This window comes from Pipistrellus hanaki (assembly GCF_964339955.1).
Source record: "Pipistrellus hanaki genome assembly, chromosome: 3".
NCBI classification, from domain to species: domain Eukaryota; kingdom Metazoa; phylum Chordata; class Mammalia; order Chiroptera; family Vespertilionidae; genus Pipistrellus; species Pipistrellus hanaki.
The window spans coordinates 172,515,920-172,529,175 of NC_140505.1; the positions used below are offsets into that span (position 1 = coordinate 172,515,920).

At 44.3% G+C, this 13,256-nt stretch overlaps 1 protein-coding gene across 1 annotated transcript in view; it reads right to left on the reverse strand.

The window, feature by feature from the left end:
- Window positions 1-7,808, reverse strand: part of CCDC38 (coiled-coil domain containing 38) — a gene marked incomplete at its 5' end in the record, with an annotated part of 31,352 nt that extends 23,544 nt beyond the window's left edge. The window contains 6 exons of the mRNA XM_084876228.1: window positions 500-580; window positions 686-849; window positions 2,814-2,878; window positions 4,815-4,977; window positions 6,885-6,988; window positions 7,790-7,808. Of these exons, the coding sequence (XP_084732354.1) occupies window positions 500-580; window positions 686-849; window positions 2,814-2,878; window positions 4,815-4,977; window positions 6,885-6,988; window positions 7,790-7,808 (596 nt within the window). The remainder of the gene's footprint in view (window positions 1-499; window positions 581-685; window positions 850-2,813; window positions 2,879-4,814; window positions 4,978-6,884; window positions 6,989-7,789) is intronic.
- Between the last annotated feature and the right edge of the window lie 5,448 nt (window positions 7,809-13,256).

Here is a 13,256-nt window from a genome sequence, read left to right on the forward strand (position 1 = left end):
AGAAATGCACCTTCGAATGAAAGAGAAGGGACACTTAGAAAATAAAATTTGTGTACTCCCAACATTGGTTTTCTTCTTTCCAGAGACTTTCTTGGCTTCTGTATCAGCAGGGGTCTTCAAACTACGGCCCGCGGGCCACATGCGGCCCGCAGAGGAGTCTGATCCGGCCCGCCAGGTTTTTTGGGCAGTGAGCGCAGCCGAGGTGTTACAGTAGGAATTAGTAGTTCATATAGTCCGGCCCTCCAGCTCTCTGAGGGACCGTGATCTAGCCCCCACTTTAAAAAGTTTGAGGACCCCTGAGTTAGAGAAAGGTTTCCACCAGACCTCACTGTACTCTCCTGAGACACAGACAGAAATGATCCTCAATGAACAGATTCCTCATTCTAAAAATGCGGTCAAGTGTGTGACATCATCACTGGTCAGAGTTATTCCCACCCAGGTCCCTCGGGGCACAGACAGGACCTGGTGGGATGTGCACACTGGGTCAGAGAAAGCCCACCTTTTCACCGCCTGCACCTCCATGGTGGCCTTCTTGAGCTCCGCCGTCATCTGGAGCTTGTTGATGGTTTCCTGTGCTGCGCTGGAAAGGGACACACCTGTTAGTTTGTTCTGAGCTATGTTCTGAGAAGTGGGAAAGGGGAAAGAGGAGGGCAAAAGGCGGTGTGGCTAGAGCGAGAACACGAACATTTTAAGGGCGTCTATGGATCTCTGGTCATTTTCTCGAAGGAACTCTTCAAAGGCAATTGCGTCTTCCTGGAGCTTTGTTTCTGCTTTGAGGATTTGCCGTTCCCTCATCAGTATGTGCTTATCATACCTGGTGATTGTGTTCTGTTTGGTTTGCACAGCATACTGGGGACATGGGAAACAGAAGTGCGTCGGGAACAGTATTCACATTTCTGGCACACGTCAACAGTCTCATTATAAAGGGGCAAGTAACTTGCATTCTATGGGGGCTTTGGGGTTAGAAATGACGGGATGCCCACATGGGGGAGCGGGCGATGGCCTTTATTTGGGAGATCATAGGCAGGAGACTAATCCATCTTTCACTTTTATGAAGAGGCTCAATATTGCTCCAAAATGGCTGGTCCTCACAAATCAAAACTATTATAGCCTCAGACTGCTCCAAAGAGCAGGGCCACCTGGTGTTACCCACAGTGTCCCTCCCATGTCCTCTGAGCATTGGAAACGCGGCTGTCTGCAGCCTAAAAGGCTCCTCCCCCAGGAAGTACCGAGGGAGAATCAGGCTCCTCCAAGCCAGCCCGAGTGACAGCGCTCCACCTCAAAGAGACCCGTTCAGATCCTCGGATCTAACTTTGGCATCACGCTTCTATATTTTTTAAGAACAGAATGGAAGGATCAAGTTGGATCCATGGGAAATAAACTATAAATAAACAAAGCCACATACATTATAATAGAAATGAACTGAAACCATATAAGTACAATAATTTTAAGGAAACACAACCAATAATTAGATACTCCATGTTTATAAAATAATTTTTTTCCATTTATTACTTTGTTCACCAAGTATTGAGTGACTATTGTGTGCCAGGACTTTTTTTTCAGTGGTGTTAATAGAGCAATGGACAAAATTGCTTTTGTGGGGCACACACTTCAGTAGATATGGGGGGGGGGGGGGGTGTCGAGGAAAGCCTCCCTGATCTGGTGAAAATTAAACCGACACTGGAAGGAAGGAGGAACAAATCATGCGGACACCGGAGGAAGGAATGTTCTCCCAGAAGGAAGAGCCTCTGTGCTAAGGCCCTGAGACCACAGCATGGGTGATGTGGCCCAGGAACAGCAAGGAGGCTGTGTGTCTGGAGCAGAGGGGACAAAAGAGAGATCAGAAATGAGATCAGAGAGAGCTGGACACCTGATACGTCATTCGTGGTCCCCAGCAGAGGAGGGCGTGGGTGAGAATAGACTTCTAACGCTATTCTGTGTGGAGAACAGACTGACCACAAGGGCGGGGGGGGAGGGGGGAGCAGGAGACCAGTGCTTTGAATCTATAAGAATTTATGCAAGAGACATCGGTGATACGGACAACAGTGGCAGCAGTGGGGCGTGATCGTGGATACATTCAGAAGTAAATATTTAGAAGTGTATTTGGGCATGGGTTGTAAGGAGGCGGAGTGGAGGATAATGCCACCAGATTGGGCCTGAGCAGCTGCGGTGGTGGATCAGCCATTTACCAAGACAGGGAGCAAGCACCACGTGAGACGCAGGTTTTCAAGGATAGCAAAGGGTGTAGCACAGTTTAGAAACGAAGGTCTGAGCTGCCTGGTGAGCATCTAAGTGGAGCTATTAAGAACAACCATTGCATTTGCGAGTCCGAAATCCAGGGAAGAGGGTCAGGCTAGAGAAACACCTTGCAAGTTGCTAATGGAAGTGGAATTTAAACGTGGGCCTGGAGGAGGGTAGATGGAGCTCAGCGTGAGAAGTGAGCCTCGGACCATCCCAACATTTGGAGGTCAAGACGGAGAGGAACAAGGAAAGAAGACTGTGAAGGGGTGAGCAGCCAGTGACCTGGGAGAACCAAGAGACAGTGGGTCCTGGGAACCAGCTGAAGAAAGTGTTCCGAGAAAGAGGAAGCGATCCAATGGGCCACAGTTCAAATTTGGCACTGGCACCCATGACACACGTGGTCTTGGTGGGATGATGATGGCAAAGCCTGATTGAAGTGGGCTCAGGAGGGGAGAGGAAGGGCAATAGGTCTGGGCAGGTGACAGAAAAATCAAAGGGCGAGGTGAACACTGGGCAATGTTATGCAAGAAGTCTTCTCTTTGACTATGTTGAGAAAAATGTACTCATACTACCTGGAGCAGAAACCTGCCTCTCTGGTCATTAATAAATTCATGGAGAGACCTTTTTGCGTCTGCACCTTTAAAGAAAATTGAAATTGGCTTAGGTTGAGCTCATTATCCCTCAAAGATGTATCAAATAAAAGCTATGTAGTTAAATTATTGCGTACGTTATGTACTGTTTCTGAAAAAAACGAATTTCATAAGAATGACTACCAATTATTTTGGGTCCATATTATTTCAGGAATTTTCTTAGACACTTTAAGTCACCGTTTTATTTAATCCCAACAATAACCCCGGTAAGGTCCTCTCCGCATCCTGAATGGGAGGTCCTGAAGCTCAGAGATGTGAAGGTGCTTGTCCGAGGTTACACAGCTGAGGAGGACTGTATTTCAGACAAAAATGCCCAAGTACCTTATCTGTATAATCAGCAGAAACTAACAACCAGATTCCCATTGCCGACAGAGCCCAGGTGGCCTTGGATAATACCGAACAGTTCTACTGTCTCCTTTCTAAGAGCCTCCCTGGCCCCATTCACCCTTCGGTGGCCAGTGGCTCCGTGAGCCGTCTGCAACGCCACACCTCCCAGCTGCTCTCTCAGAGCTGCGAGCTCGGCGGGTATGTTTTCAGGGAGCCGTCAGGCGCAGAACGCTTTCTAAAACATGTCATGTGTCCTTTAAAATGCTCTCGATGCCTTAGGGTTCACCATGCGACAGAGGGGACCTGAAGACACGAGACACAGACTGAACCCAGACCTGCCCTGTCTCGGACCTCGTCTGCTGCCTTTCCACACAATAATGCAGAGCATGCACCTCCGAGAGCCTCTAAGTAAGTTAACATACTTCCCTTTCCCACACTAATTACTGAACCCGAAGTTCCTTCCTAAACAGTCTTCTTGTTCTCTGGAAAAAAAAATTTTTTTTTTTTTTTTCATAATTTGAGAAAGTGCCTGGACTTTTGTGAGCTAGAGAAATATTTAAGTTATTAGAGCAAATCCTGAATACTTGATCTTCCTTCCTTCCTTCCTTCCTTCCTTCCTTCCTTCCTTCCTTCCTTCCTTCCTCCCTCCCTCCCTCCCTCCCTCCATCCCTTCCTCCTTTCCTCCCTTCCTCCCTCCCTTTCTGTCTTTTTAAATTAAAAATTTTGGCCAAAACCGGTTTGGCTCAGTGGTAGAGCGTCGGTCTGCGGACTGAAAGGTCCCAGGTTCGATTCCGGTCAAGGGCATGTACATTGGTTGCGGGCACATCCCTAGTAGGGGGTGTGCAAGAGGCAGCTGGTCGATGTTTCTAGCTCTCTATCTCTCTCCCTTCCTCTCTGTAAAAAATCAATAAAATATATATTTTTTAAAAATTTTGCATAAGACTCATTTTGGAGGAAGATTTCATCAGTCCGTCTTCCTGGTATTATTCACTTTAGGCCTGTAAGCTTCAAACTGCTTTGTCTCATTTGTGGGCGCTTCTTGATCTCGAAGGTAGGAAATGGCCATGATGTTCTGATCCCCAGACTGCTCCCTTTCACAGACAGTAATCGACAGCCTGTAGTATGTTCGCTCGTTGCCTGCATAGGTCATTAAAACAGGCTATGTCTTTGCAACAAGAGGCAAGTATGTAATTCCATTAGCTTACTGGTTCTGGATATGTGCGTTGTATGGCCCAGAGACCATCAAAACTTCTCTTCAGAAGGACTTCTCTTCAGTTCGGTTCTAGGTGTAGAAGTAGACCTGCATTTCAATAGCCAGAGCCATTACCTTCAATACTCTGTGACTTTTGGCAGGGACTTCCTTCCTTAGAGCCGTGAAAGTGAGTAACAGTCTGTGTCTTAGGAAAGTAGGCTTTCTTATTTAAAATAGATTTCCCCCCCCCCCCCCTCCGAACTCAACCCTCATGCACAACCCCCACCACCACATTAGGGGACAGCACCCTTTGTGTTTCTCGCCTTCAGGAAAGCCACCAGGTCTGCTATCAGTGGGAAATGTTCAGAACTATGCTTTTTAAACCGGCAGCCAGGCAGACTCACCTTCTGTTATTCTGAGAACAAGGGTGGGATCCAGCCCAAACTTTTCGAACGAGGAAGCAGCTGCGTCCGCGTGGGCTATCTCGCTCAGGTGGGAGCGACTCTTCATCCGAGACGAAAACGTCGACTTTTGGTGCAGCTTCCTGCCGCGGTTCAGGACTTTCTCCTGCCCGAGTGGGGGAATGTAAGAAGGGTTCCGACACACGAAAACAACATCGCCTTAAAAGTGACCATCTGTAAAAACATCCTTCGCAACAAGCCCCTTGCTCATCTCTGAAAAACTGTGTTTAGGTTTCAGTTCTTCTCACACAAGGCAGAGCACAAATGCAAAAACATTCAACCTTTACTCTAAGATAAATGTGTGTGTGTGTGTGTGTGTGTGTGTGTGTGTCAAATATGAAACTGGAAAACGTTGCTCTGGTCTCATGGTGACAATCTCGTGTGGCCCCAAATGCAGGGACTTAAAAATTCCACTGATTTGAAAGGAATGATTCTGTGGGATTGAACATGCTACTTTTTTAATGTCTCTCTAGTAGGCATTAAAAAAAATAGCTTCCTAATTTTGTGAAATTTTTTTTTTTTTTAAATTTTGGATACTTTCAATCAAACTATAGGACACGTGCACAAAACCATCATCCTACAGATGATTGATTATTGCGTATTCCTGGGTATTTCTCTCACCCTTTATTTCCAAAAAGAAGCAAAGCAAACCTTGTGAAATCTGGACCATGCGATGTAAGCAGAGATAGTAACAGCAAGGCACACTGCAAAGTGAGCCTCATCACTGAGGCAGCTTCACACCACATAATTCCAAAGTGACACCCTCTTCTCCACTCTTACTTTGTCTTTCTTCCCCACTCCCTGGTACACCCATAGACAGGCTCTTATCTGCATCCGCGTGGCAGGTTTTGACTTACTCTTAACAAAGCTGCTTCTGTTTATCTCCTCAGTGGAGTCTTTGCATGCACACGTACACACACCACCACCACCACCACCACCACCACCACCACCACCACCACCACCACCACCTCTCCCTCTTCTCTCCAAAAACCATGTTCTTTAGATTTCCTTTGTATGCCTCTATTACTGTATTTCATCAACCCTAAGATGCCACTTACTGTAAGATGCACTGTTCTTATATGCACTGCCAACTATGCATGACATCCCATCGATGTAAGCTGGATCCCAATTTCAGGAATGAGAAAATGTGAAAAAAATGTGGCCCTTAAAATCAAGGAAGTGCCCTAGCTGGGTTAGCTCAGTGAATAGAGCATTGGCCTACAGACCCAAGGGTCCAGGGTTTGATTCTGATCAAGGGCACATAACTCCGTTGCAGGCTCCTCCCTGGCCCAGGGCAGGAGGCAACCAATCGATGTCTTTCTCTCACATCGATATTTCTGTCTGTCTTTCCCTCTCTCTTCCACTCTCTCTAAAAATATCCTCGATGAAGATTAAAAAAAAAAAAAGTCAAAAAGCATGCTTAATTGTAGACTATGGCTTTGTCATAAATCTGATGTTCAGACCACTACTACAGTGAAAACTCGTAGCATCACCTGGTGGCAATTAATCAATGTGTTTCTCTCGCATTGCTATTTCTCTCTGTCTTTCCCCCTCTCTTTCACTCTCTCTAAAAAATCAATGAAAAAGTATCCTCAGGTGAGGATTTAAAAAAAAAAAAAGAAAAAAAAAGAAAAGGATTACACCAAACTGTTATGATTGACAGATCAACGATTTTCTATAAAAAATTAAAATAAATTTTAAAAATCAAGGAAGTAAGGGAGTATACCCATACCTGTCACAGTGAATTGTAGTGGCGTGGTGTGTCTGTCTTCCACCACAGCGGGTGATCATTAGGTCCCCACCATGGGCTGGATGCTGTTCTATCGTGTGTGTGTGTGTGTGTGTGTGTGTGTGTGTGTGTGTACACACACCAACCCCCAGCACTGTGTGGCACACCCGTCAACATCTGACACATTGGCTTACCCCAGCAAAGTTCATAAAAGGGATGGAAAAGAGGGTATGTTTCTAACATTACCTTTTCAAATCCCAGTTGGGATCTTAATAACACCTTACCTGCCTCCTGGCCTCTATTTCATTTTCTTTGAAAAGAAAAAGATCTCTGAAAAAGATCTTATATGGCTTTCCCTTTTTCATTGGATCATCGCTTATTTTCTCTACTACAAAAGAAAGAAGGAAACATTTCTGTCATCTCTCCTCTGCTAACCATCTGGCTCCCACCAACCAGGGAAGAGAGTGGGACCCATGGGAGGAGGGTCCGATCCGCTGGTCACCTCCCCCCTGGAAGTGGGGCCTGGGTGTGGGGAGCAGGAACCATCGCCCATCCATCTGTTTCCCAGGGCAGTGAGCACAGTGCTCAGAGATTCATGGGGCCTGAGACTATGTCTGTTGTGTGAGTAGATAAAGGGGGCCTATTCCAGGATAGTGGGAACACATCTTGAGATATTATCATGTTGATTCTTCCCATCCATACAAATACACCCACCATTACCCTTACACCACCATTTCCACCACAATAGACACATCCAATACCCTTAGGGAAATCCTCAGGCTAGCCCAGAGTCCTAAAAAAAAAAGTCAAAGATAATGAGAGCTGGCAGGAATGTGGCGGACTCAGGACCCCCATCCACTGTTGGTAGGAGTGCAGAATCCTCTGCAACAGTTGGCAGTTCTCCAAAAACTTGAACACAGAGCTGCCATATGCTCTAACCATTCCCCTCCTAGATATATACCCAAGAGAATTGAAAACAGTTGAATGCCCCTTGGATTGAAAGAGTTTTCTTTTGAGAATTGAGAAGTAGAAGAGAACTTTCTCAGCAGGTAGTGCCTAAGTTATTTGCGTAGAGACCGTGTCTGATGATGACTGGGTAGTACGCTCCTTTTCTTACTCTCCCAGCCCGCTATGGAGACTTCTCATGCTAGGCACAAAGCGAGAACTCACGGACGGATTTCTTCCTTACCTTCAGAAGTCAGTGTCATCGGCCAGAAGTATGACATTTTGTCTCCTGGCCCTGTCCAAAAGAAAAGAAAATGCATTTTAAAAATTCTATTAACTTTGCATAAAGTCTCTAAATTCAACTGCCAGTAACTCCTAAATAGGCTTTAGCACATTTATTTATTTATTTATTTATTTATTTATTTATTTATTTTCTGCTTAATCCTCCCCTGAGGATATTTTTTCCATGGATTTTTCAGAGAGTGGAAGAGAGGGAGGAGGAGAGGAAGAGAAACATCGTTGTGAGAGAGACTCATGGACTGGTTGCCTCCGGCACACACACTGAACCTACAATGCAAGTATGTGCCCATGACCAGGAATCAAACTTGAGACCCTTCAGTGTGTGGGCCAATGCTCTAGCCATTGAGCAACATTGGCCAAGGCATAGGCTTTTAAAAGTAGTGCATACACAAACTCTTTGACCGAGCAATTTCATTTCTAGGAACTTACCACAAGAAAATAATCAGATCACTGGGCAAAAAAGTATGTACAATAGTGTTTATTGGAATGTTATTTATTTATTCTTTTTTAAACCCTCACCCAAGGATATTTTTTCATTGATTTTTAGAGAGAGTGGAAGAGAGAGGGAAATATCAATGTAAGAAAAAAGAGTTGGTGAAAAATTGATTGACTGTTAGTGTTAGGTCGAGGCAGGGGGGAAGACCAGAGCCGATGCAAGCATCTGCAAGGTGGATGGTGACAAAGACAGCTGGCTAGCTGGCACCTTCCTAGGGCCTTCCTAGACCCCTGGCCCGAGGCAGGAATTGCACACCTCTCATGCCCTCCACCCTCCCCTCCCTAAACAGCTGTATAGAAAAAGTACCTATGCCGCTTTTTGACGCGAACTTCCCTGGCCCACCCTCAGACCAGCCAGCTTCGCCTGGGAGCGCAGGTTAAAACCTTCCCCCCCTTTTAATGGCCTGGATTCCGTGTCTTGCTTCTGCGTCGCAAACCTCTCAGCTGGGACCTTACAGTTAGGTTGAGTCTTGTAGGAGATTTTCTTAAATTTCCACTTTGCACTTAGATTTTGTCACCTCTTTCTTGTCCTCCTTTTGCTCCTTCAGTCCTTCTGTCCATCTGAATTCACTCTCCTCCCCATCCCCACTCCCGTTCCACTTATTAAGTCTATCTGCAATAAACACCTCATCATGGGTTCTGACACTTTTTCACTGATAGAAAAAGTGGACATTCCCGTTCCTCTTCGCCAACTGTTAATAGCAGTTGTATCTGTTCTAATTCCACCTCTCCAATAATTCATAGAACATGTAAATAGGATGAAGAGTCTCTGAAAGTTGTTATATTTCTGTACTTTTATATGTGTTAACCCCCCTACTGGTTAAGGAACTGATTGACGACGAATATATGAGAGAAGAAGAGAATCAGCTATTCCTAGGAAGAGATTATAAAGTGCTCTGAACTAAACCAATATGATGCACCAACCGGGGGGGGGGGGGGAGGGGGGAGGGGGGAAACAAAAATCCAAGCTGGTGAATGTCTTTATTGTGCAAAATAAAAATAGCATGGTGACTACACAATGGCTCAGTGCCAAAAGAGAGGGAAAAATGTTGAACCCCATAGCACATGACTGAAAATTCACATCTAAAACACATATTCAAATTCATCTTCCGTCAGCTGAAGAAGATAAAGAGCTTAGAACAACCAGGGATTTAAAGTGCTGCTGTGCGTGTGTTGCCGAAACCGGTTTGGCTCAGTGGATAGAGCGTCAGCCTGCGGACTGAAAGGTCCCGGGTTCCCGGTTGCGGGCACATCCCCAGTAGGGGGTGTGCAAGAGGCAGCTGATTGATGATTCTCTCTCATCGATGTTTCCAACTCTCTATCCCTCTCTCTTCCTCTGTAAAAAATCAATAAAATATATTTTACAAAAATTAAAATAAAATAAAATAAAGTGCTGCTGTGTGGTTGCAAACCATCACTTTCACTTTCAGACATGACATAGGCTAGTGGCTAAGAGCATGGACGCTCATTCTGCTCCTTAATCCTCACACTTCATTTCCCCATCTTTCAAAAGGGAGGGTGCGAATAGCACCTACCTGCTGGGACTGTTAGGTGAGTTAACATATGCCCCACCCCCTGGGCAGCACCAGGTGCCATGTCAGTGTAACCCAAGGAGGAAGCATGCTAAGGAGGGGAGGTACCTGGTGTGCCTGAGAAATAGCCAGGACACTAATGTCCTGTAGGCACAGTAAGGGAAGGGGAGTGATAGATGAGATTAGAGAGATAACAACGGCCCTGAGGGTCATTTACTCAGGGAAAGGAGAATTGTAAAATGAATCACTCTGACTGCTGAGCTGAGAAGACTATAGAAGGAGATGGGAGTCCAGTAGGGAAGGCAAGAGATAATGAGGTCTCAGGATAGTAGTGGAAGTGGTGAGAGGTGGTCAGACTCTAGGTAAATTTGGAAATTAGACCTATGGAATTGGATTGATGGTTTGGATGTGAGGTATGAGATAAAGAGTCCAGCAAAGAAAGGATGGAGTTGCCACCAACAGAGACAGATAAGCTGTGGGGAAAGAAGCACAATCAAAGCTTCAGTTTGGAACTTGCTAAATCCGAGATGTTTATTAGACATCTAAGGGACCTAAATGTAAAATACACTGTTCTTTCACTCAAGTATCTTGCTGGTTGATTTTTTAAAAATTTTGTATTCCTCTAACATTATGCAATTCTATGTGGTCCCTGAGTCGGGTCTTTTGACAGGCATCCTAACGGGAGCTGCTTGCAGGCACTGTGGAAGACCCTGGCCTTTGGGGTCAGCGTGGAATCCTGCCTTTGATTCTTATCAGGGCTTTGTTTTTCCAGGCCTATCCAGTGAACTCAGCGCACCTGAGGTTCTTCTGTCAAGTATGGGTTCTATCAACTTTCCTACAGGCTTGTTGCAATTTTCAAACACAGATAACATATGCAAAGTGCTTAGTCACAGTAGGCTGATAGGGAGGTACCGTATTTTTCGGACCATAAGACACACCGGACCATAAGACGCACCAGTTTTTAGAGAAGGGAAATGAAGAAAAAAAGATTCTGAAACAAATAGTGTCCTAAAATATTTTATGTGCATTACAACCCAACATCACAGTCATAAACACATGTAATCAACCCTGTAAAGTAAACAGCAGCATTTAGAACCATTTAGAACCATTATTAACAAATACAGTCAGCAAAAGACAAAATGTACTGTAAAACACAATAACGAGAGACTTCAGTAATAAATTAGAATAAAGTTGAAGATTTATGGTAAAGGTTCTGCTGAGATCTACAGTACGCCTACCCAGTAGTCAAGCACGGCAACAGAGGGCGGAGAGGAATGATTGGGGGAATAGACGCGGCATTCTTCCGGGCACGGACGGGCCAGCAAGGGGTACAGGCGATGATTACGGTTTGGATTACGCAGTTACCGTACACCGCACCTGGGCTGACATGGAGATATGGCTGCAGCGAGGGCATGGAGGCTGACTACCATACATGGGAACTCCTCTACCACTCGGGGTTTACAGAGCGGGGCAGACACTCTGGGCACGGAGGAATGGACAGTGGCTGCAGCAAGCACACAGAGACCACACAGAGCCGGGCAAGTAAAAAAACTTTTTTTTTTAAAGTATATGTGTAGGCTATATTTGGACCATAAGACGCAGGGACTTTCCCCCCCCCCACTTCTGGGGGGAAAAAAGTGCGTCTTATGGTCCGAAAAATACGGTAATTGCTCATGCTGTCTTCAAGGTAGGTATCTGGGTGTGTGTCCTCTTTCTCATTTTTTGTGAACAATTGACAGCATTTGGAACGAGTAGGAGGGATAACTGACAACCAGCTTTTGTGAGAAACCCTGCAGTAAAGTTCTTGAAACCAGGGTCCTTGCAATGTCGAGGCAAATTTGGGGAGTCGGACCCAACTTAGTGCAGATCTTTATCATTTCAAGCTTCTGGGAAGCAGAGAAAGAGGAGTGGGGTTTTATAATGACTGAACCCACATCCTACCTAGACCAACACTACATAAATTGAACAATAACAATATCGACCAGATATTATTCGACGAAGTTTGAATTTCTCAACAACTGTACAAACTCAAAAATGAATGAATAAATAAATAAATAAATGAATTTCCAGATCCCTTCAATATGAGCTAAGGAATTTTATCTCCCAGATGCAAATACAGATTTAGACAGATTCTCTCAGACCTTTCCATTTGATTCCACCTCCTTCCCACCCACTTGGACAAATACTAGGAGAAGGAGCTGTGAACTGTGTCCTCTCATTAGACCAGACCTAGCACTTATTTGTTTACCCGAGAGCCAGGAGCCACAGGTGACTGTCCTTTGTGATTAGGTCAGAAGCTGGACACAGGGATGAGGCAATTACCTTCAGCGTGACCTTGAAGGCCCCGCTGACGTCAAGCTAGCTATGTAGTGTGGACTTTTCTATTGACATTTCTGACTGCCCCTTTTGCAAACTGAAAAAAAAAAAATAAATAAATAAATAAATAAATAAAATAAAATAACTGGAGGTCAAGTGGAAGGAAGATTGGGGAAAAGAAATCAGCCCAGGTGAGTGAGATGATGTGAAAAGGACTCTGTAAATGAAGAGGTGCTAAAGGGATATTGATTATTACTAAGGAGGAACCTTAGCCCTTCCTCTATGATTATTGAACAGCGACCAGGGAGAATGACAATGCACTCTCTTCCTTTTTGCTTCTGCAAACCTCTTATTTGCAAGATCGTATCAGGCCGTACTGTTTATCTTGATTGTAATCAGGTGCCCGCAGTTCACCCACAGATATAAATCCTCTTTAAAAAAAAAAAAAAAAGTTCTTAGACTTGCCAAGAACTTGTAAGCTTTAAGTATCATTTTGTGAAGTCAGGAGAGGTCCTAGTACTATTGAAATCTAATCTTTAACTTAATTCACCAGAAGACAAAGGGAAGGATTAAAATATACTAATAGTAATAATAAATAATAATAGCTATTATTTAGAAATTGGCATTGGGCTAAGGGATTTACATTCCATCGTATTTAAAGCTCAAACAAGTCCATAAAGTAGAAACAATGATCCCCATGATATGGATGAGAAAACTGAGGCTCAGCGAAATTAGTTTTCCAAAGTCAAATAGCTCATAAGAAACAGAAATGGGATTAAGACAAGTTTATTGAACCTCAAAGTTTTCTATTCTTCTATGATTTCATTCCACACTTTACAATTGCATAAATCTGCAAATATTTCTAATAATGGCAAAATGTTACATTTGAGTCTTTAGCATAAATTTTATCCTAGAAAATGTTAATATTTTTCTATGAATTAGTGTCTCTGTGTTTCTATTTTTCCACTATTTCTACTTTACTCTATTTATCTCTATATATTCTATCTTTCTTATAAAAAATGTGCATAGACACATATATCTGTTTGTGTCTGAGCTATTATGAATGAT